This window comes from Sesamum indicum, linkage group LG6 (genome assembly GCF_026168435.1).
Source record: "Sesamum indicum cultivar Baizhima isolate 11 linkage group LG6, ASM2616843v1, whole genome shotgun sequence".
NCBI lineage: Eukaryota > Viridiplantae > Streptophyta > Magnoliopsida > Lamiales > Pedaliaceae > Sesamum > Sesamum indicum.
Window position 1 is genome coordinate 16,970,422 of NC_142662.1, and position 23,459 is coordinate 16,993,880.

Below are 23,459 nucleotides of genomic sequence, written 5' to 3' on the forward strand. Positions count from 1 at the left end.
GAATCCATCCCGAATCAGGGCTCCCACCTACTCGCTCCATTACGATCTCTAGTTCACATATTTGACAGCGTATCAGACATATCATCAAATTTAGTACCAAATATATCATCAAATTTAGTATCGGACATATCATCAAATTCGATAACGTATTTTATAATACATTTGAGAGATTTTTATTTCATAATTCCATAATATATCATACATTTAGCATTACGGTTTTGGACATAATTAATTATGCTGCCGAATAGAACACACAAATTACAAGGAAAAAGTCACTACAGCAACAAGAAATGAAGAGGAAATGCATTGATATGTCCTAAAATCTCAATCTTGTATATATACATTGGATACTATCCACCTAAATTATCACGAAGTATATATTTCCGAGACACTATGAAGGATATTCTTATTGCAATTAAATAATTAATTTTTGAAGTATATTATATTGTTTTTCGTTAAGTAACAAAGCGTATTTAATCAAATCGTGAACGTATGCGGAAAAATATGGAAAAAAAATATAAGTACAAGACACAAAATTTTATCTATTTCGGAGAAATTCTTGCACGTATAGGTACGATTGTGCAAAATCAGTTTGTACTAATCAAGATGATTTCGTGCGAATTATAATAAAAAGGACATCCATTAACTATTTGTACTAAGACTCTTGTAGAATCAGTTGTAAAACTACAATTTTACCCCTAGTATGGAGTTGGATCCACGAAAACTGGATCTATTACAAAGAAAGATTGATGTTTCATACGCTGTATATCACTGTCGGTAAATCAATACAATCTACCAGCACGATCAGACAAAATTTATACGAAACTTTAAGTATTAATCATGGTTAATCAGCATCCATTATGGTTAATTTTACCTATGAACAAAATATTTGCTATATTTTCAAAAAAACAACGGCTGATAACAGTTGTAGAATCGTGGCTAGTTAGAATCTGCCACGATTTTCTTACTTTTAATCAAGATAATTAACTATAGCCAAAAGCCATATTTCTTCTAGTGGTTTGAACGTAATCTTGCGGTAAACTCTAATCAACTAAAATGGATTGAAATTTGAAATTTCATATTAAAAAAAATAAAAATCTTCTCATAATTAATTTTGAAATTTGTTGAAACTGAATTAGGTTGTCCGTAAAAGGACAGGAGCTTAATTTAGCCTAAATAGATAGGGAAATGGTAGATTGCCAACCATCCATGAAAGCCACCCATAACGTTTTGAAATCTTTGTGAGACGTGGGCCGTACTTGACTGTCCTGAGACGCAAAAATAACTAAAAACAAAGTACATCCTCCAACACCTAACCACCACTAGTTAGCTGCCACCGAGGTTTTGTGCCTCGATGGCGATAAGGTTGAGGTTTCAAAACTCTTTTTCTTTAGATAAAAAATTTGTATTTAAATTTTATGTTTGTGGGTGTTGGTCGATTATATGGTAATTTGTAGTTTATTATTTTGTTGCTTTATTTATTATAAAATAATTGATATATTTAATAAAGGGTTAATTATATTTTGTTATTCGAATTATGATTATTTTTATGATTTGGTATTTACTTTTTTTTTTATTAATATACCATATCAACTTTATGAAATTTTGTACTTTGTTATTTATAATTGTTTTTCTCAATCAATTTTTTTGTTGAAAAAACACCACATGCAATGCATATGTGATATTTAAGGGTTATATGATGTGATATATGCCAACATGTGATGTTTTGCTAGCAGAAAAATGAATAAAAAGACGGTCACATATGTATAAATATAAGTTTTGTAGAATTGAGAAGGTAAATAGACACAAAAAACAGTTTCAATAGCAAAGTGTAAAAATGGGTATATTTTGAATGGCAAGATGTAATTTACCCTTTAATAAAATTGAGTATTGTGATGTATTTTTATTTATACTAATATATACGTAGACTTTTTTTTATTAACAAACGGCGGTCTGTGACATCACGACATCAACTTTTTTGTATTATCGATACTACCCCTAAGTTAGTTTTCTTTTGTTTGTGAAATGTGATGTGTGATTTACTATAATGCACGGACACTCCACAAAAGTATCGGATGCAATGTCGAACACGTATCAGACATAAACATGACATCCACGTGTCCAAAAATATAAAATAAAAAGGAAAAAAGAATACGACATCAACGTTTTGAACACGTTTAGATATTTTTTTAAAATTTCAAAAAATATTGGGTTGTCTTTAAAAACAGAGTTTTAGGCTTAATAAAAAGAAAAAAAATTAATTCCCTTCTCTTAAATTACAATTTTAGGGATGAAAGTACTAAAAATTCGAGAGATTGGGTTTAACTAATTTGAATTATTAGAAATTTTTCATTACGCGCTTCTTAAAATAAAATAATTATTTATATTTTTGAAATCATATTTGATTAAAAATTTAGATGTAAAACATACTTATTAAATATTTTATCTTGATATTTTTCAAATTATGAATATAATTAATATAGCAAAAAACAATAAAATCGGTACTTTTTGATATTTTTTAGTCTTATACTTCTACCTGCCGCTCAATTTTCGACAGAAGAAAAATTAAACTTTGGAAATTTTTTATATATATTTAGTTTTACCTTCCCTTTATTTACTAACCCAAACTAAACATATATGTAATTATTTGTATTTCTATAAATAGTTAGGTTTAAATATTATTCAAAATTGTGAAATTAAATATAAGTGGTTCTTGTGCTAAAAACATTGTCTATGCACATGATTGCCTCTCATCTATGTATCTTGTAATCCTCAAATGGAAATGGACATACATATGTTCAACATTCCTTTTCACTTATACTCTTTATTCTATGATTAGTGTTGTGTTCAATCATTTGGATATATTTTTGGATAATTACATATACACACCTAATTTATAATTTATTTATACAAATTATTCTTACCTTAATTTGTAAATTACAGAAATTATCTATGGCAGTCGAAAAACAAGAGTAGTTTGTGTAATAATGTTGAAATTTTTGGAGGGTGTATGTGTAATTTTTCAGAAAATATGGGTGGTTTCTATTAATAATATTGATGTTTATGATGGGCGTATTTGTAATTTTTTAAAAGATATAGGTGATTTGTGTAAATGATATTAATGTTCTGGTGGATGCATACATAAATTTTTCCAAAAAATAGGGGTGAATTGATAAATATACCATAGATCATGGGATGTAAATATAATATTCCCTATATTTTTCTTTGGTTACATTAAGTTTGGATAGGTTTAGTTTCGATTACCACTGCAAGTCCGAAGATGGTCTGAATCATAGGTCGCTTGTAAAACTACTTGTAAGTTACCACCAATACATCACTTACTCTATACTAATATAAAAAAAGAAAAGTATTTTCCATCCAAATAATGGTTTGTGATACTGTTGCACTATTTTTTTTTTATTGTGTCAATAATATCCTTAAGTTGAATTTTTTTTCTTAAAAAAAAGAAAGTGCTGGTTTATATTTTTTATTTTTATTTATAATATATTTTAAAGTATGAAATGTTATTTATTGTATGCACGTAGAAACAACATGCTATAATGACTACTAATAAAACAAAAAATTGTTGGCCCAATCAGTAAGAATCGGCCACCTCTATGCAAAGGCTATAGGTTTCCATATTGACGTAAAGATTACATTAGTGGATAATCTATAAATATTTGTATAGACAACGACCTATGAGCATGTTCTAATACGTAGTGATGATCAAGGTTGAAATCGTCCAAAATTTTTATATAGAATTTATATATATACTCGTCTAGAAATGCAATCTTCGTTCAAGTGGATTCACATCGTCCTCGACAGTCAAAACCAACGCACGACAAAACCCATGTCTTATTCGATACACTTTTCCTCTTCTTTCCGGGGAAGGTCCAAAGATACTTTGGAAATTCAAATAAACATGTCTTAGTTTTTCAACTATTTCCTAATCATAACTAAATAGGAATGATTAAATTTTTTTGTTTTTTTCTAACATTTGGTGTAATGACGTGAATTTTTTGTAGTTTGAGAAATTACACCTAATACTTATGAGGTTTGTTTTCGTCTAACAAATTAAGTCTCTTCTTTAGTCAAAATTCATGGAATTTATTGATATTAACAAAAAAAATTGAATTTTTTTTTATATTACCACTGATTGACTTGTTATCTGAATTATTACATATCAAGTAAATCTTTTTATGATCAAATTACCCTTATACGGTTTCACGTGTTAATATGTACATGTAAGGAGGTATATTTTCATTGTTATAAGGAGGTATATACTATTGATGTAGACAAGTGTTTTAAATTAATTGCAGATAAAGGATTTGCATGAGCCTTCTTATTAGCGGGACACATTTCAGAATAAAATCGTAAGATTCATATAAAGTAAAAACGAATAATATCGCATGTAATAAAATACTGATCGCATCGCACACCATGTCGACCATTGAAAGAGATACAAATATATACCAACTAATCTGCAGACCTGATAATCTAAACTAACTATTGTGTAGGCATTAAACGACGACCATTTTACTATGTACTTAAAATTAAAATTATAGATGAAATCACTCAAAAAAGTCCAAATATATTTTAATCCTCACCTTCATTTGTTGAGACTATTGGAAATAATAATACGTCATGGCTATATTTTGATAACGGAATATTTGAACATAAAAAATTTAATATTTCAAATATCGCAATTAAATAGTTCGCAAACAAAAATAATTAGAAAAAAAAACAAAAAATTTAGGTACGTTGTTTATAATGAAAAAATAAAGCATTTACGAGTTGTACAGAAACAACTTATGTGCATCAATCGAATCGTTGAGTAATTTGTTTGGCTTGAAGAGATTCGATGTTCCGTTTCCAAGTGCACTGGGTAGCTACGCTACTTTTTACAAAATAATATGATACAGGACTACAATGGCTCACTAGGTCAGAATCCTCCTCGATCAATAACTCTGGATGGGAAACGAGACTTGGCAACGCCAACTTATGAACAACCTTAATAATCAACACGCAAACTTCCTCGTCCAACTATTGCAACCGCGTACGAGTGCGAGATGCGGGAGGGGTGGGTGGGTGGGTGGCTTACAAGCAAGTTAGATAAGTTGTACGTACGTAGCGTCAAATTTGGGGTTTGTCTTTTTAGGTACTGACATGCATGTGGGATGTGGCAGTGTTGTAATTGAGACATGAATTTTTCACTAACTGGAAATTACAATTGATTTTTTAAATTTGATGTAATTATATATATATATTTTTATTATTAAATAAATTATTAATATTTTTTAATTTTGACGATGGTTCATTAATCATTTCAATTTATTAGTTCTATCAGGGTTTTATTTATTTTTTTGTGGTGGACTAATTAAAATGCTTTTATGAACTATAAATTATAATCGTATTTCTTTTTTAAAAATTTTCAAAACTTATTTTATGGACTAAGCGGACAATGTTGTCTTTTTTTTTTTAAGTTTTAAAATTTTTCTATCCACTTTGTCCCGTTTTGTTTTATAATTTTTTCTAAATTTTTAAACAAATAAAACAATGCAGCAAGGGCAAAATCAACAATTATTTCAAATCTCACCCAATAATTATATAATGTCGTCAAACATCCAGTGCATTGACAATTTTCCAAAAACGGCAGCATATTTATTATTATGTCAAAATTCGGGATAGGTCGTTATAATTTGGTCTAATTATAAATATATATATAAGAAGTGTTCTAAGAAGAGAAAGAGTCAAACAGTGTGAGATTGAGTTCCTGTGTATAAATTCTTTAATTATTTAGATAGAAAAAATACATTATTATAATTAAAAGAATACGAGACGTGGTCCATTTTTCGTTAGCTCTTCCAAGAAAGGACACTTTTAAATTAAGGGATAATTACATTTTCATCCCTTAATTTATGATTTGTTTATACAAATTATTCATATTTTTTTAAATAATTATACATATACCCTTCATTGTTACACCAGAGTAAATATCTCAACATAAGTAAATAATAGATCTATCATTGTTCATTTGTTCCAATTATTATTAAGGATAATTAAACCTCCACCCATCAGATTTGATATAATAATACTCAAATTTTATATAATTTAGAAAAATACATTTATTAGTACCCCTGATATTATTTTCGTCTAACAAATCGATCTCCCGTTAGTCAAAATTCATTGAATTTCCTAATATCAGCAAAATAATTGAACGAAAATCCATATCTAGCCCTAATTGACTTATTACAGATTTATTATAGGTCAAACGAATATTTTTCTGTTCAAACTATCCTTATGCATCTTCACAAGCAATCAGAGGTAAATATGATTTTTTTCATTAAATAATTTTGCTTATATCAGTAAATTCAGTAAATTTTAACTAATAGAATGATCTATTTGTTAAACGAAAACAATATCAGGTGTATCAGATGTAATTTTCTAAACTATAAAAAATTTATGCGTAATTATGTCAGATCTGAGGACATAAATATTCCTTATTATTAATTATTACAAACATACACTTAAGGATAACTTAAATAATATGGAATTTTATCCTAAAACGGCCGTTGAGGATGTGTAGCACATCACCTATACTTTAATTCTTCAATGACCACTCGATTTTTTATTCTAAATCTTATTATTTTTTATTTAATATATATATTATAATTTTTGTTCTTAAATAATATACATGACATAATTTTTGTGCACGTGATTATGGGTGGGCCGTTTGGATTGAGTTGTTCGGTTTCCAACCCGGCCATAACGAGCTTAGATAGAGCTGATCGGGTAATTTTTGAGTTTTGGGGTTACATCGAACTTGATTTTAGATCAACTAGGTTGGTTATTGAGTGGAGAAATACTCGGTCAGGTTAACTGGATAGAGAAAGATTCCCCGAACTAATCGTGTGCCGCTGGCATTTTATTTAAATAGTAATAAAATTTCAAAACTAAAAATAAATAAAAGAAAAAAATAATGATTTGTTGTTACTAATTAAATAGTAAAGTACGGTGGCGAATGATTTATGAATCGGTTGGTCTACTTGTCAAGTTATTAATATTATGAATTGAATGATTTTATCTGTTATTCCGAATTACTGCATGATATTTGAAATGAAATACAAACCACACCATGTGTACAAATCCTCTAACTTTCATTTCCATCACCTTTACAGGTCAGAATACGCACCCAAAATCATAGATCGCTTGTAAGGGTACTTATAGGTTACCCACCAACACATACCTCGTATTGGTACACTAGGCCCCATTTACTTTTGACTATTAAATTGTATAAACAATCCTGTATATCCAAGTAAGGTGTTTACTTTACATTATGGATACTCGTTTTTAATCCAAGAATCCCGTACTAATTACTATTTGGGTTAAATAACTTTACTTATCTATTTAGATGGGATGAGTTACTCACTCAAATAGAATAAGTAATCATAGTATAATTAATACAATTTTTTTTTTTATCCTGTCATTCAAATAACTCATATCACTAAGTACACGGGAGAATATGATTTTTAACTATAGTTCATTACTATGTTGAAAAGAAAAAAAAATCATAGTGAATATAAATTAAGCAGGGCTCCACAACAATCATTTGCAGTTGTTTTTACAAGTGAGGTCAAAATATTAGTCATAGCTAAAATCACGACAAATGTTTTTGCCGTAACTAAAAATCATGGTAAATATTGATTAACCATGGTAAAAATTTAAATTTTCACAATAATTTTATTTGACCATAGTTAATAATATTGAATTATCATGATTTTTTTGTTGTCATAATAGTGTAAGGAATTATTTTTAGATGTAAATACTTCAGTTGGTAAAAACCGGCCACTTCCTGACAAAAGTTATGGGTTAACTTCCTTTGTCGACATAAGAGTTGTATTGGTGGATAATTTTCCGAAATTCATATGGACCACGGCCTATGATTTTGGAAGCATACATTAATTAATACGTAGTATTATTGGGGTCAAATTGTCCAAATATTTTTATATAAAATTATATATATATACATATATACATATATATATATACTCTTCTATAAATTCAGTCTTTGGTCAAGTGGATTCATAGTGTCTTTCAATGTCAAAAGGTTTCTTGCAAGACAAAACCCATGGATTGTTCGATACACTTTTCCTCATTTTTTCCGAGAAGGTCCAACATACTTTGAAAATTAAAATAAACATGTCTTATTTTTTCAAATAAATTTTACCAAATACTATAGAAAAATCTCAAAATTGACTATATATAAACATATATATATATATATTTCTTAATATATATTCTTATACATATCTAAATTATTAGGCCAATTTAAATATGAAAAAAATCATACCTTTGATAGTTATTAACGAGTTTGATATATATGATATTATTAATTAATTAAAAATATCTCTAACATATTAGCAACTCAAAATGTCATAACACATTCTCCAATGCTGATCTCGTAATATTAATCTTATTGCAAAAAATATTTAAAAATTTGTGCCAAACATAGCCGTAAGCAACCTCAAGTCTAAGATATTTCAGGTGGGGTTTGGTCGGCGAACAAACATCTTATATATTAAGTTATATTTAACTTTAAATAGTTGCTCATTTGAATGAGTCTAAAATAATGTGGCGTGATCACACCATAAAAAACGATAATTGATGGAGTGCAAGATTAATTACATATATTATTATTGATGTAGACATGCGTCTTGTATCGGTTTGGATGGATAATGCAAAGTCTTATAAGTACCAAGTCTTCATCTCATCAATTAGCGAGATGTATTTTCATAATAAACTTATAAAGTTCATATGGTGTATAACTTTACTGATATTTATAGGAGTAATCATGTGCCGGACATGTACGCATGCACGCGTCTGCATTTGATCGATAGAGTGATTTTGTAATCGACAGCTGATAAATAAGGTTGTCAGTTTGAGCCAAGCCGAATAAAAAATTAGACATGGGCTTTCGTCCTATTTGGTCATATTCATGTTTTTTTAAGGTGTAATATAATCTTAATCTTTATACTGTTTATTTAAGGTATAATCTCTATTAATATAAGAGGCTTGGTCGAACGGCCAATATATATCGTCAAATACAATCTCACATGCATTCCCATTGTTGATGTGATAACAAGAAACAAGTTAACACGTGTTACTGGGTAATTCACAATGATGCCCCTTAAAATGATTGGACCAAGTCCACAAGTTAGGTATACTAGCCCAATCGGCTAAAGTCCAGCTGGCTCATCAGCAGGATGGGTAAAGCCCATCAATAGGGAAGAAAGACCAACAAGCTTACCTGCTACTTTACTAAACTGACAGGCATAAGAAATAAGCCTATTTCAGCCGGACACATCATCATACAACTAGGAGGACACGTCATATAGCTTGCCTACACATTTATACACGTCCCCCTAGAATATCTCCAAGTGTTTCTAGGTAAATCGGGCATAAATGAGCTGGAAGGTTTATGAGTAACTAATTCCCGAGAAAATAGACAGATCTGATAGGATTTCATCCAGCTCACGTATCTCAACCAATACTTATTAAAATCACCAACAGTTTGTTGAGTATGATAGCCAACTCAAATAGCTTTTTAATGGCGTATGGAACTCGGTATTTGACTTTGTATCCAACTTTGTACACGTCTATAGGTAGGTGCCTTATGCAGTCATTTGGAAAAATCAAACAACATCACACTTATTCTTAAACTCACTTTTTTGCACTACTCTCTCTCAGTTCTTATGCTATTTTAGGCTTACAAATTGCACTCCACCCCAATATTCACCATTTTGAATCATATATTATCATTATTCTCATTTTATTACAAGTTTTTTCCTTTTATTTCTTCTTTAATCAGTTACTGACTTAAACATCGAGGCTAACCTCTGTTTTGCAGTGTTAGTCTTGTGATATTTTAGGATTTTTTTGAAGATCATTCGACCCTTGTAATGTGGCCAAATTTTTTGTACGCTTCACATGATTATTCCAATAAGCGACTTACAATCTTGAAAGCATATATGTACTCTGATTTATGATGGTGATTGAAGTCGAAATTACTCAAATATTTTATAATAAGAAAAGAGATATGACAAGTGGTACATGTTATCATCCAATTAACTTGGATATGAAAGTAGGATGGGAAGCAAGACTTGGGAACGCCAACTTATGAAACAACAATAATAATCAACACGCAATCTTCTTCGTCCAACTATTGCAACCGCGTACGAGTGCGAGATGCGGGAGGGTTGGGTGGGAGGGTTTCTTCCAAGCTAGTGGGATAAGTTGTACGTACATAGGAGTCAAATTTGGGGCTAGGTACTTATAGGCATGTGGCATGTGGGGTTGGGACAAGAATATCTCACATCTTTTCTCTTCCTATATATATCATTATAATGGTGTGTGTATATATATATATATATATATATATGAGTGAGAGAGAGAGAGAGAGAGAGAGAGAGAGTTTTCGGATTAAAGTTGAAAATAGTTGAAAGAAGAAGAGAAAAGTCAAACATTGTGAGAAGTTTTTGTGTACAAATTCTTTTATTTTGATAAGAATACATTATTATGGAAAGAATACAAGACTTGGTCCATTTTTCGCTAGCTCTTCCAAGAAGGGACATTTAAATTCATTCTAATAATACTTAGTTTAATATTCTCAATACACACATATATATAAATGTATGAAAAGGAAATGTAATGAAAATTCCACTAAATATCCATCCCTCTATTCGAAATAGAATTTAGAAAAAGGGAAAAATGCAAGCAACCCCTGCAAATGAGTAAATTACTCCCTTATTAAAAAATAAATAATGATTTACCTTCCTGTATTTTTTAAAATACAATAATTTACACCCTTATGATTTCTAAAATGAAGCAATTTTACCTTCCCGTATAAGGAGGTAAATTGCTTCATTTTAAAAAGTACGGGGGGAGTAAATTGCTATATTTTTTTTCACAGGGGATAATGCGTTCATTTTCAATATCACACGGGGATAAATTGCTATTCACCCTTTAAAAAAAACATGCATATATATTCTATTTAACCTTTAGGACTGTTTGTGTAGTGGAAATGAAATCTGACATAAAAAAGCTAATCATGGAATTTGATCGCTGGCTTCTTATTCTATTTCAAGTTTTTGGACAGTGAAGGCATTTCAATACAAATTCTTACAAATATTTGGTATGCTACATGCAACCTAGGAATGAAAATTACATTTAAAAAACTTGACAAAGAAGTTCATTACGAAACAGAAGCCCTCTTAGGGATGGAATTGCGACGCCATTTTTGATGAATTTTTGGTGATCTTTTAGTTTGTTACGACTGATGAGAGACCTCCTCAAAAATTAAAGTCGAAAAATATTTTCAATGGAAGAAGATGTCCATTGGAATATTTGCAACGGTATTCTGAAGGAATTACATAAGCAGTCGGAATTTCGATCGGGGGATGGGAAGTTAGACACTTATTTTTCAACGAATTTATGGATGAAATTTGGGACGCATTGTTTAAGTAATAATGTAACCTTTTGTGTCTGATGTTTTGACAGACACTGTGGTATTTTTTTTAACGTGGTTTTCTTACGGCAATATTGTCGGTAAGCCAAAACGTATTTCTAGCGTGTGCGTTTCACGCTGAATTTATTAAAACATGAAAATTTTTAGCCTATCTTAAAACACAGGAGAGGTTTTAGCTATTTCACAAAAATACAATAGGAAAAAAAACAAAAACATCATTCTCAATAGATTAGAAATGATGAATGTCATATATTGGGAATCGAACGAGTAATCTTCTACTTTGGAGAACAATATGATAAATTATACCAATCATATATGTAACAATGAATTGGAAAATACCCATTTCATTCACACTCTATTCCAATGTACCGATAAAATTTTAAACTTTCAGAAGTATCGGCATCTGAAGTGAGAGTTGCTAAAAGACATATTGAAATATGCTCTTTTTTTTTAAAAAAAAAAATCGATTTATTATTGCATCATCCATCACGTTCAAATTCAAATATTAATTCAATATATCGATATTTTTAAATCAATAAATATATTTAAAATAAACAAAAACAAGACACTATTATAAAAAGAAAAAGACTATACATCCACATTCATAGAGTCGAATACACAACTTCTTGATTGTTACAAGTAAATGAATAGTTTGACATAAAAAAATGATGGATCTATCATTGTTCAAATTATTATTATTTTAATTATTATAAAAATAAACTTGAGGATAATTAAATAATTGGAATTTTATCCTAAAACGGCCGTTGAGGATGTGTGGAGATGATTATATTATATTTAGCATTTCTTGAACTTAACCCCATTGCTTCACAAATGACACAAAAAAATAGCTATACTTTAATTTCTTCCGGCGGCCAAACGCATGCCTTATGCATCGGTTATTTCAACTCACTAGAGTTTTTATTCTAAATTGTTGGAACACAATGGATAATAATAAATAAATAATTTTGTTTATATAAATAATATATATGTACATAGATTAGTTAATAACAAAGGCACATAATGGCGGAGTAAGTTAACTTTTAGCAGCCGCAAGTGTAACAATTCACAGTTTAATTTTGGCTCGTCAATAATCCCATATTTAATTTGAATTATGAGCACGTATATTTTTTCTTGTCTTGAAGATCACCTGATAAATATTTTCTAGATCATCCCACGCGGAGGTAAGCCCAAGCCCTGTCAAGCCCATGCAGCTGACAGGGCTTGGCTTTGGGCTACCTTTTGGACTATATGCCGATTAATTTTTTTTTATACGTAAAATGGGCTTATTTGACATGACTTAGCTTCGGCTAAGCCCTTGAACTCTTTTTCTTTTTAACACATCAATTCTTGTAGGCTTTTAGCCGATTAATTAATGTTGTAATAAATAAATAAAGAAGAAAAAATAGGTTGTTCATGAGGAGAAAAATTAAATAAATCATGACTATATTAAATATGTAATCCTACAGAGATATCCTCTCAGTAGAAGATGCTTAACTATACATGGATAGTAAAGGTTAATTCTTTGTAGCCCAAGCTCATACAAAGGAGATATAAATTTTCATCTAATCTTTCTCATCAATATAAATTGTCATCCAATCTTCCTCATCAACAAGTGAGCAACTGCTATACAAAGAAAAGAAAATTACAATTTCTCTTGTACAAGAAAAGTTTGTTCCATCTCGTAATTTTTTCAACATCAAGTAATAATTCTTACCAAAGTTTCTATTACTTTTATATTTATGTTTTCTTTATGTTATTTTATCTAAATCTCTTAGAATAAATAAACAAGTTTAGATAAAAATTATTTAAGAAATTTGTGATTATAATATACATAAATATAGCTTTGATTTTTCAGGGAATGGATAAATTAGTTATTAAGAGACCACGAAATCTAGTGGAATCTTTTATTACATGGTCTGTAGAAGCAAACCAAATGTGGAAATAAAAGCACATATTTCTAGTTCTTCTAAAAGTACTAGTACACAAAAAAGAAGTCGTGATGAGTTTAATTCAGATGATATTGTTGTTGATCATGGTCTTAGAAAACCAATTGATGATATTGATGTTGCAATTAGAGATAGGGTTAGGAGAGAGTATTTGCTAAAAGGTGTTTATCTACCAATTGGACAAAATTTTTCCCAAAAAAATATGAAAATAAATGGAGGAGACTAGGCAAATTTATTTAAATAATGCAGAAAAAAAAAATTTAGAGATTTGGTGTGGTTCTGAAACACCACGGTGCCACAATTTAAAATTAAAAAAAAATGTTTTGCCTTTGTCACCGCGGTAACTTACCGCGGTGACAAAGATTTAAATATATATATTTTAATAAGCCACCGCGGTGATGAATCGCGGTGGCAATAAAAAAAATTATATTTTCGTGGTGACACAGAATTATTAAAAAAAATTATTTTTTAATATGCCACCGCGGTAATGAACCGCGGTGGCATACAATATTTTTTTTAAAAAAAATTAAGAATGAGCCACCGCGGTAAGGTACCGCGGTGGCTCATTCTTCACATTGTCCTTCCGGTACCTGACACCGCGCTAAAATAGCGCGGTGACTATCAACTTTTCTGCTATGCTTTTCCAGTCTCTGACACCGCGTTAAGATAGCGCGGTGATAAATAATTTTTCTGCGTTATTGTTTGTGACACCGCGGTTGTTTATCGCGGTTTTTTTAGCTATATATATCACACTCCATTCCCTCAGTCATTCACATTAAAAAATTGAACGCCAACTTCAAAAAATTCAACATTCATTTCTTATCCCTTACACTCTAAAAAGCAGTCATCGAAAATTTCATACTCCACCATACCGCGCAATTCTTCTCAAATTTGTTCGCTTTTTATTTGAAGATTTACAATTGAAAAGGCATCTAGTAAGTTATTTATTAAATTTTTTTGTTATATGTTCCTTTTAAATATCTTCTTATATTAGAAATTTTTTTTTATTGATGTGTATTTTATTTTATTTTGAAGATATGGCGGAGCAAAATACCGTTGATATTGTTATATATTTTGGAGGTCAATAAATTAATTCGAATGGTTCTGTAAGTTATGATCGTCCTCCACTCGGATTCATGCAGATTTCTCGTAGTACTACATTTGCTGAGTTAGAGTTAATTTTGTATGAAGAAATTGGTATGGATAGGAATAATGTTAAATTGAATATATTCTTAGGAAATTGAATATATGTTGGACCACATACATGTCTGATGAATGAAATTTCTATTGACCATGGTAACTTAGGAAAGGGTATGATCGCAACACATCTGCTGAGTATGGTACGTCACCATGGTAACTTAGGAAAGGGTATGATCGCAACACATCTGCTGAGTATGGTACGTCAAGACCCATCTTGTGATATAATACATGTCCAGCAGATTGTGAAAGATAAATTTAGTTTTGAAATCCCATATCATAAGGCCTGACATGCTTTGAAAGCCGCTAGAGAACAGGTGTACGGCACGTGGGAGAGTTCTGTTCAGAAGTTGCCCAAAAATATATGGCGGCATTGAAAAAATGGAATCCTGGGGCAGTTGTGGAGTGGTTGCATTTGGAAACAGACATCCCGGGCAGGTACATGTTGAATTATGTTTTCTGGGCTTTCAGACCATGTATTGAGGGTTATCATTATTGTCGTGACGTTATAAGCGTGGATGGAACACATTTGTACACGAAGTACAAACATAAAATGTTGGTAGCAGTAACTTTAGATGCAAATCAGCAGGTGCTGCCGTTAGTGTTTGCACTCGTAGACGAAGAATCGCTTGAGTCATGGCGTTGGTTCCTTCGAATGCTTTCCAAATATTTGTTGCCGTCAGAGGATGATCGAGTTTGTTTGATTTCAGATAGGCATGCTGGTTTGATCAATGCTATAAATTATGTACCCGCATTCAAATTTCCCCGCGGAGTATATCGATTTTGTTTACGGTATGTCTGCTCAAATTTTAACACAAAATTCAAGAAAATCCAGTTGAAGGATATGTGCTGGAGAGCAGGGGCAGAAGGCAATCCTCGAAAATTTGATAGAATCATGGAAGAGATCAAATCATTGAACGAGGAAGCATACGACTGGCTTGGGAGAATTGACAAGGCTCAATGGACGTTGGTGCATGATGGTGGTTGGAGAACGGGTATCCTCACTACAAACATGTCTGAGTGCATAAATGAAGTATTAAAAGGTGTGAGACGCTTACCAATTATGGCTATTGTGCAAATAACGTTATCCCGCTCTGTACAGTATTTCTTGCAGCGCTCTACACGGTGTAATCGTATGATCAATGCAAATCAACAATGGGCTGATTTTGCGTTCAAGTTGTTTGAAGCCCGACAGGCAGAGACAGTACGTCACATCGTTCAGAAATTTGACTATAACCAACAATCTGCCTCAGTGGTGACATTGAGCTTGACCGGGCAGGGTTCCCGTACTTATGTCGTCAAATTGAAGCATCGTATGTGTTCTTGTGGCAAGTGGGGTGCAATTGGAATTCCATGTTCACATGCCATTCAGGCATGTCGGCATTTTGGGGTTAATGCGTCAAATTTTATTCCTCACTATTACAGTGTACAATCATACAAGAACACATATCAAGGGAGGTTTGAGCCTGTATACGGTGAAGAATATTGGGATCCGGTGGATTTTGAACTTGTACATAATCCCGCATTGCGAGCTCGTCGAGGCCCGGTTAGACAAGTATCTACTAGAATACCGAACGAAATGGATAGACCACAAGTACGTGCTCGCCAACAATATCAGGCTCGTCAAGCTCGTGGATGATAATATCTTGTTAAATGCAACTTTGTATCATGCTACATATGGTGAAACGCAACTTTGTAATTGCAAATCTTGTCAAATTTTTATAGACATTTCAATTTTATATTTATAATATGTAATTGCAAATGATAAAATGGGAACTGAAATGAACCTACCTAATAATTATATTTTTTATTTAATAATCATATTTGATATTTAATAATCATACTTTACATTAAATTGAATATATACACGTATATATATTTAATAATCATATTTTATATTTAATTATCATACTTTACATTAAATTGAATATATACACGTATATATATATTTAATAATCATATTTTATATTTAATAATCATACTTTACATTGAATTGAATATATACACGTATATATATTTAATAATCATATTTTATATTTAATAATCATACTTTACATTAAATTGAATATATACACGTATATATATTTAATAATCATATTTAATATTTAATAATCATATTTTATATTTAATTATCATACTAAACATTAAATTGAATGTAAATTGCTCTTGTGGAAAATAAAATAAAATCACATTAAATAAAATAGAAATTTTATAGACATCTCAATTTACATATGCAATATTCTTATGATTTTCGTATGTAATACACAAATCTAATAATGCCCTCCAGTGCCACAACGTGGACGTCTTCTGTTTCTTCGGGGAGGATTATCATCTCTTTGGTCACCGGGTGTGTTCACATCGGTATTTTCGAATGGAACTGGTGATACATCATATTGTCTTCGAAATTGCGGGTTAAAATTATGTGTAAATGTACCATCAAATAATGATAGATATGGAGCATATGGAGTGTAAGCAGTCGATGGACCTGTTTCCGGGTAAAAGCTCGATGGACCAGCCTCTGGAAAAACAGTAGATGGCCCGGCCTCGGCATGCCCACTTGACGGACCAGTCTCTGTGAATGCGTTGCCACGAGCTGTGTCTGCTGGTCTAACTCGAACATTTGGATACCGTGAACTAGAAAAGTTCATAATTTCACGTCCGATCGTACGCGCTCGCGCTCGAGTATCTCTTAATGACTGTTCATCATCTCCGGCATTTTCACAATCAATTACTAACTGCTTCATTCTATTATACTGGTAAACAAAATCAAATTAGCAGCAGAATTAACTGGCTAAAATAAATTAATATAAAAAAAATACAAGGTGTTTACCACAAATTCCCAATCACGGGTGTCAGTCGGTCGTGGGCCCGGCGTGTTCGTAGACAATATATTATGTGAAATCTGAACCCGAGTAATTTGATGATACCAGTTCATATAGTCAGGAACGGTATCACGACCACCTTCAATAATGGGTTCTTCCACCACCATTGATTGCACATCGTTCCATTTCGCAATGTACTCTGCGTGAAACGTTGCCCAGTCCATGTCCTGACGTCCCCGCCTATCTACTGTGTGTAAACGACGTTCACTGATTAATGGATTTGGGGGGATGTCTTGCACATAGCCAAATTGGCGGAGAACCCTCTCCGGGTGATGCTTCTCCACCAATGAATAATTGATCAATGGGCAGCGTATATTCCACATTGTGCGTATTGCATAATAGGGCAATGCCTCAAGCTCGACGGCAATATTATTATACGGAGTCCAAATAAACTAAAATACCATATAACTCCAATTAATATACTTGGAACAAATGCATCAATTATATTACTAAAAGTAAAAAATAAATCACAACAATATACCTTATTTAATTGCATACGATCTAACACGTCCCTTATTATACGTAGAGCATTGTGCGCCGTATGAGTACGGGATATATGATACGACCACCTAAAATCAAAATTAAGAAAAGTTAGTGAAATCAAAATTTTTTATAACTATATAAATAAATAAAAATGTCCATACCGTGTAGCATATGGAGGGCTAGGCAGAATGTTGTCAGGGTCAATAATGGTCGGCACTAGAGATGAAGCTTCACTCGAGGGAATGGGTGCAAGTGTTATTATGCGAGACCATGCCCATATCTGTAATAATTGCATGACACCGTCAATATTATTTTTCCCTCTTTGTGATGCTGTACATAGCTCCCGGTAGAGATATGCCAACACTGCAGAACCCCAATTTGAAACATAATACTCGTCTATATTTTTCATATGCCGTAAATATAACAATGACACGGTGTTCCCCGTAGCATCAGGGCACAACACCCCACCAAGAATACACATGGCACATATCCGTGCCTCTTGTAACACAGCCTCAAACGGGCTATCATCATCACATGTATTTTCTAATAAATACTCATATAACACTGTCAGTTTTATTCTCGACCATCTAAAAGCATCTTCATTTGGAATAAAACCCAACTGTTGATGACAATAATTTTGCCACTGTTGGGTATTATACCTTCTATCTACCCCGATAATAAGATTACCTTCCACCGGGAGTGCCCAGATGACGGCGATATCCTGCAGTGTCACGGTTGCTTCGCCCACCGAAAAATGAAATGTGTGTGTCTTGGGGCGCCATCTCTCTACTAATGCAGTGATTAAGTGGGTGTCAATTTCAACATGCCCACACTGCAAAACACCAAGAAACCCCATATTTTGGAGTACTTACAAAACACGAATATGACGTGGTGCTAGTTGGAGGACACGAAAAAAGGCTATATCACCACGTCGCACGGATAATGTTGTATCCGAATTTTTGGATACATCCTCAGACCGATGATTTAATTGCCCGTACAGAACACTGGTATCGATAGGGCCAAAATGAGACATATTGATTTCAAATATTTTTCAAAATTAACTGAGAGGAAGAACAAGAAAAAACTGCCCAAGAGGAATAACAAAAAAAATTGCCGAGAAGAGGAAGATGAAGAAGGAAGTATTTGCCGAGAGGAGGAGGAAGATGAAGAACAATGTAGGCAGCTGCTTTGCTTTGCTTTGTGGAGTGAAATTTTACATTGCAGCTCACACTTAAAATAGTGTGAGCTGCAATGTGAGGACATGCATGGCATGCATTATTGCTGAGCCACCGCACTGCGTGAGTACGGTGGCTCAGCACCTGGTTGCTGCAGCCTGCAATTTTGCAGGCTGCAGTTTGACCAAATTTTTTTTTTCGGTTTTGGTGAAGAACCGCTATCTCAGATAGCGGTTCTTTACCTGTTTGTTTTTTTTAATATTTTATTCGTTGACCGCGGTGGCATATTATATATATATATATTTTAATTTTCTGTGTCACCGCGGTGACACTTGAATTTTTTTTTTTTAATTGCAAATGTTGGCACCGCGGTGACGCTCAATTTTTTAACAGTTTCAGAACCACACCAAATCTCTAAATTTTTTTTCTACATTATTTAAATAAATTTGCCGACTTAGAGCTGCGTGATTAAAAAACAATGATTGGTTGGATTGTGTAGCAAAAGATGCAGCGTGTTGTTTATAGTGCTATCTTTTTAAACAACCAGTAAAAGTGCAAAACATGGGGTGATCCTTTTCAAAGACTGGCTTTAGCCATTGGAAGAGGGCAATCGATGCATTTAAAGAACATGTTGATGGGGTTGGTAGTGCTCATAATTATATAAGGCGACAAGTAGAGGATTTTATGAACTAAAGGCAGAGTGTATCTCATGTATTTTCATCTCAAGATCGAAAGACGGAAGAAGCTTATCGTACTTGAATTACAATTGTTATACATGTTGTGAGACTTTTATTAATAAAGGTCTTGCTTTTTTGGAGATATTTAATTGGTATGGGTAGAGAGTTGAAAGTGTGCTAATGAAAATGCATCCGGAAATAATTAAATGACTTCTTCACAGATATAAAAGATTTGGTGAGGGCTTGTGCAGCAGAGACAACGTTAGATATTATCAGTGAAATTGGAGATAGTTATTTTTCTTTTCTTGTTGATGAATCCCATGATAAATCTGTAAAAAGGAATAGATGGCTGTGATTGTGAGGTTTGTGAATGAAAAGGGACAAGTTAGTGAAAGATTTATTGGTGTTGAACATGTTAGCCATACTTCAGCTCCTTCTCCAAGAGCAGCGCTAGACAATATGTTTGCTCGTTATGGTTTATCTATTTCTATATTAAGATGGCAAGAATATGATGGTGCATCAAATATGAGAGGTCAATTTCATAGTTTGCAGACACTAATTCAGAAGAAAAATCTATTTACTTTTTGTATTCATTGCTTTGCCCAACAATTGCAAATTGGTGGTTGTTTCTGTTGCAAAAAAAAAATTCTCAGTTATTTATAACTTTTTCAATTATATTAGTATAATTGTGAATATTGTGGGTGCTTCATGTAAAAGAAGAGATGCATTGCTTCCAAATCATCATGAGAAGATTGTAGATAAATTAGAAAAAGGGTGAGATATTTTCATAAAGAGACAAACATCAAGAAACCACTATTGCTAGACCAGGTGATACACGTTGGGGTTCTCATCATATAACTCTAGTTTGTCTCCTTAGTATATGGGATTCAATGTTAGAGATACTGTAGTATGTGTGTTATGATGAAAATATTGTGGAACAAAGAGGAAGGGTATCGAGCTTGATTGAGAAAATGGAAAGTTTTGATTTGTATTTATCTTGCATTTAATGATAAGAGTGTTAGGAATAACAAATGAATTATCTTAGGCTTTGCAACAAAAAGATCAAAACACTAATAATGCAATGCGGTTGATTGTCACCGTAAAAGATCGCTTACAACACTTGAGAGATAATGGATGGGAGGCATTCTTGAAAGAAGTTGAGATGTTTTATGGTAAAAAGTCTATTCTAGTTTCAAGAATGGAGGATACTATACCTATCCGAGGTCGTTCAAGGCACGAGAGGTAAAGGGTAACTTTTTATCACCATTATCATGCTGAGATTTTTCTTGCAGTTATTGATTTAATTGTTGTTGAAATCAATAACCGATTTTGTGAGGGATCTATAAAACTACTCATATGCATATCATGTCTTGATTCGAGAAATTCCTTTGCCAAATTCAACAGTGACATGCTCATTCGTCTCGCTGAGATTTATTCTGATGATTTCTCTTCTTGTGATATTGTTTTATTGAAAGATCAGCTTGAAACATATAGTTTCAATATGAGGCAAAGTTATGAGTTTTTCAGTTGTTATGATCTTTCAAGTCTTGCTATCAAGATGGTTGCAACTAGAAAACATGTGATTTTCTGTTGGTGTATCACCTTATTGAACTGACATTGATATTACCCGTAGCAACAACATCTGTAGAAAGAGCTTTTTCAGTAATGAATATCGTCAAAACCGAATTGGAAAATAAGATAGATAATGAATGGCTGAATGACTTGATTATTTGTTATATTGAGCGGGAGATAGTTCCTAATATCGAAGATGAAGTGATTTTGCAACATTTTCAAAACATGCAAATTCGTAGATTTCAACTTGCCTCTCATTCTCGGAGTAGTGATAGGAATTAGTTGTATTTATATCATGAAATGTATTTAACTTGCAATGATAAATTATAGTAATTTAATTTTTTGGATGAATTTGCAATAATTATAAAATTTTGACTCGGGTAAACCAAATTTCTGGCTTCGCCATTTATCCCACGAACATCTTCAAGATACTTCATATTGAATCTTGCTCCAATTGTTGTGCAAACCACGAAAACACCTTGCTCATGTTTGTGGATTACTACCAGTAAACCACTTATTTACACACATTAAATCCAAATAGTCTATGGTGATGCTCCAAGAAAAATATAGAGAGAAATATAGAGAATATTCGGGAGAGTTTGTGTTGTGATCAACACATTTATATCGCACTTGTATTTTTGTGTATCTTTGTCACAATTATGTACCTTATTTATAGGTGTACTCAATCCTCAAGATGAACAGTGAGTCGGGCTAAGCTACCCCACAAAGAACCAGATTGAACTAATAAAAAAATGGGCTGGTTCGACCCAGGCCCGCTTGGGACCGGGGTAGTCTTGGGCCGAATCCTAGGAATATTAGGGCCTAGTCTAGCCTAATGGCCCAGGATCATCTGGTCCTAGAATGGGCCTAGGCCAGGTTTATTGGGCATTTTTTTTTTAAATAATGCATGACATATAATTTTTACTTTATTCTTTTAAGTTGACTATTCTACTAATTTTTTATACTTTTGAAACTAAAAAAAAAATTATTGTTCTATTTCTAAATATTTTATACTATTATTTTTTGTTTTTATTCAAAATTTATTTTAATTTATTTTAATTTATTATCATCTAAGTTTATTATTGTAAGCTTGTTAGTCAAATTATTATATAAATTCATTATACATTCATAACTATTATTTTTCTATATATAAATTTTTGTGTGATTTAATTTATTATTTATTTATTCCATAAGAGAATTATAAATTTAAGTAATTATTTATAAGAAGACTTCCATATCATAGAAAATAAAATAAAACAAGCACATCCAAACTTGGTTCGGGCCTTAGTTGAGTTGGTCCATAGTTGGCTTGGATTTAATAGAGCCAATTGGGGCTCATTCGGAGGCCTAGATCACCCTAAGACCGACCATGTACAATAGTGGCTTGGTCCTAGACTGGGTTTTTTCGAGCTGATCTGTGTTGATCCTGGGCCGACCTGATTCATTGTACACTTTGATTTAACCCTAAGCAAATGAGTTGATCACGACTTTTAAGTTAAAATTTCAGTAAACGTTAATTGATAATCATTAAAAATTAAATGATTAATTTTATTTAAAAAAATTCACTAATTAATGACTCCCCTGAGTATTTTCCTATGTTTCATTAGATTTATGATCTTCAATTTTTTTATAAGAAGGTAGGTATTTTTTTTTACATGTCACATCTTTTCCTCTTCCAGACTTAGATTTTACAATTAATTCTCTCCATGATCCTTATCTTTCATCTCTATATTTGTGATGAGAAACTCACCATTATTTCATATGAAAACATTGATAATTAATATTTTTGTTATTTTACCTTCTATTGAAATTTTATGTCTTATATCTCTATAATATTAACTTTTCATCCTTAAATTTATTTCACTTATAACATATTACTTTTACAGCTTTTTACATCCTTATATTTGTAATAAAATGTTATCATTTAAGTTAATTCATACTTTAAATTTGCTTCACGAATCAAATAAGATTTTAAATTTTTCCTAGTTGTGCAAACGAAGAAA

General features: G+C 31.9%; 2 protein-coding genes and 1 pseudogene across 2 annotated transcripts; 2 read left to right on the plus strand and 1 right to left on the minus strand.

Annotated features, from left to right (window-relative positions):
- The first annotated feature begins 15,031 nt into the window (after nucleotides 1-15,031).
- LOC105164445 (uncharacterized) lies at nucleotides 15,032-16,306 on the plus strand. The gene has a single exon (XM_011083095.1). The coding sequence runs from the start codon at nucleotides 15,032-15,034 to the stop codon at nucleotides 16,304-16,306; it is 1,275 nt and encodes a 424-aa protein (XP_011081397.1).
- A 631-nt stretch (nucleotides 16,307-16,937) lies between these two features.
- On the minus strand, nucleotides 16,938-19,162 carry LOC148787861 (serine/threonine-protein phosphatase 7 long form homolog). Its single transcript, XM_088881421.1, has 4 exons — nucleotides 18,194-19,162; nucleotides 18,031-18,118; nucleotides 17,498-17,941; nucleotides 16,938-17,420 (listed from the first exon to the last, which is right to left on the minus strand). The coding sequence occupies exons 1-4, from the start codon at nucleotides 18,886-18,888 to the stop codon at nucleotides 16,938-16,940; spliced, it is 1,710 nt and encodes a 569-aa protein (XP_088737547.1). The 5' UTR covers nucleotides 18,889-19,162.
- A 913-nt stretch (nucleotides 19,163-20,075) lies between these two features.
- LOC105164443 (uncharacterized) lies at nucleotides 20,076-21,738 on the plus strand (annotated as a pseudogene).
- Nucleotides 21,739-23,459: the final 1,721 nt, after the last annotated feature.

What these genes read in the sequence shown, in the direction of transcription:
- LOC105164445 (XM_011083095.1), top strand. Translation starts at nt 15,032, where the DNA reads ATGGCGGCATTGAAAAAATGGAATCCTGGGGCAGTTGTGGAGTGGTTG.
- LOC148787861 (XM_088881421.1), bottom strand. Translation starts at nt 18,888, where the DNA reads ATGGGGTTTCTTGGTGTTTTGCAGTGTGGGCATGTTGAAATTGACACC. An exon ending in AGCCCTCCATATGCTACACG is followed by an intron (nt 18,119 to 18,193) that starts GTATGGACATTT and finishes TTTTGATTTTAG; the next exon opens with GTGGTCGTATCATATATCCC. An exon ending in CCCGTGATTGGGAATTTGTG is followed by an intron (nt 17,421 to 17,497) that starts GTAAACACCTTG and finishes TTTGTTTACCAG; the next exon opens with TATAATAGAATGAAGCAGTT.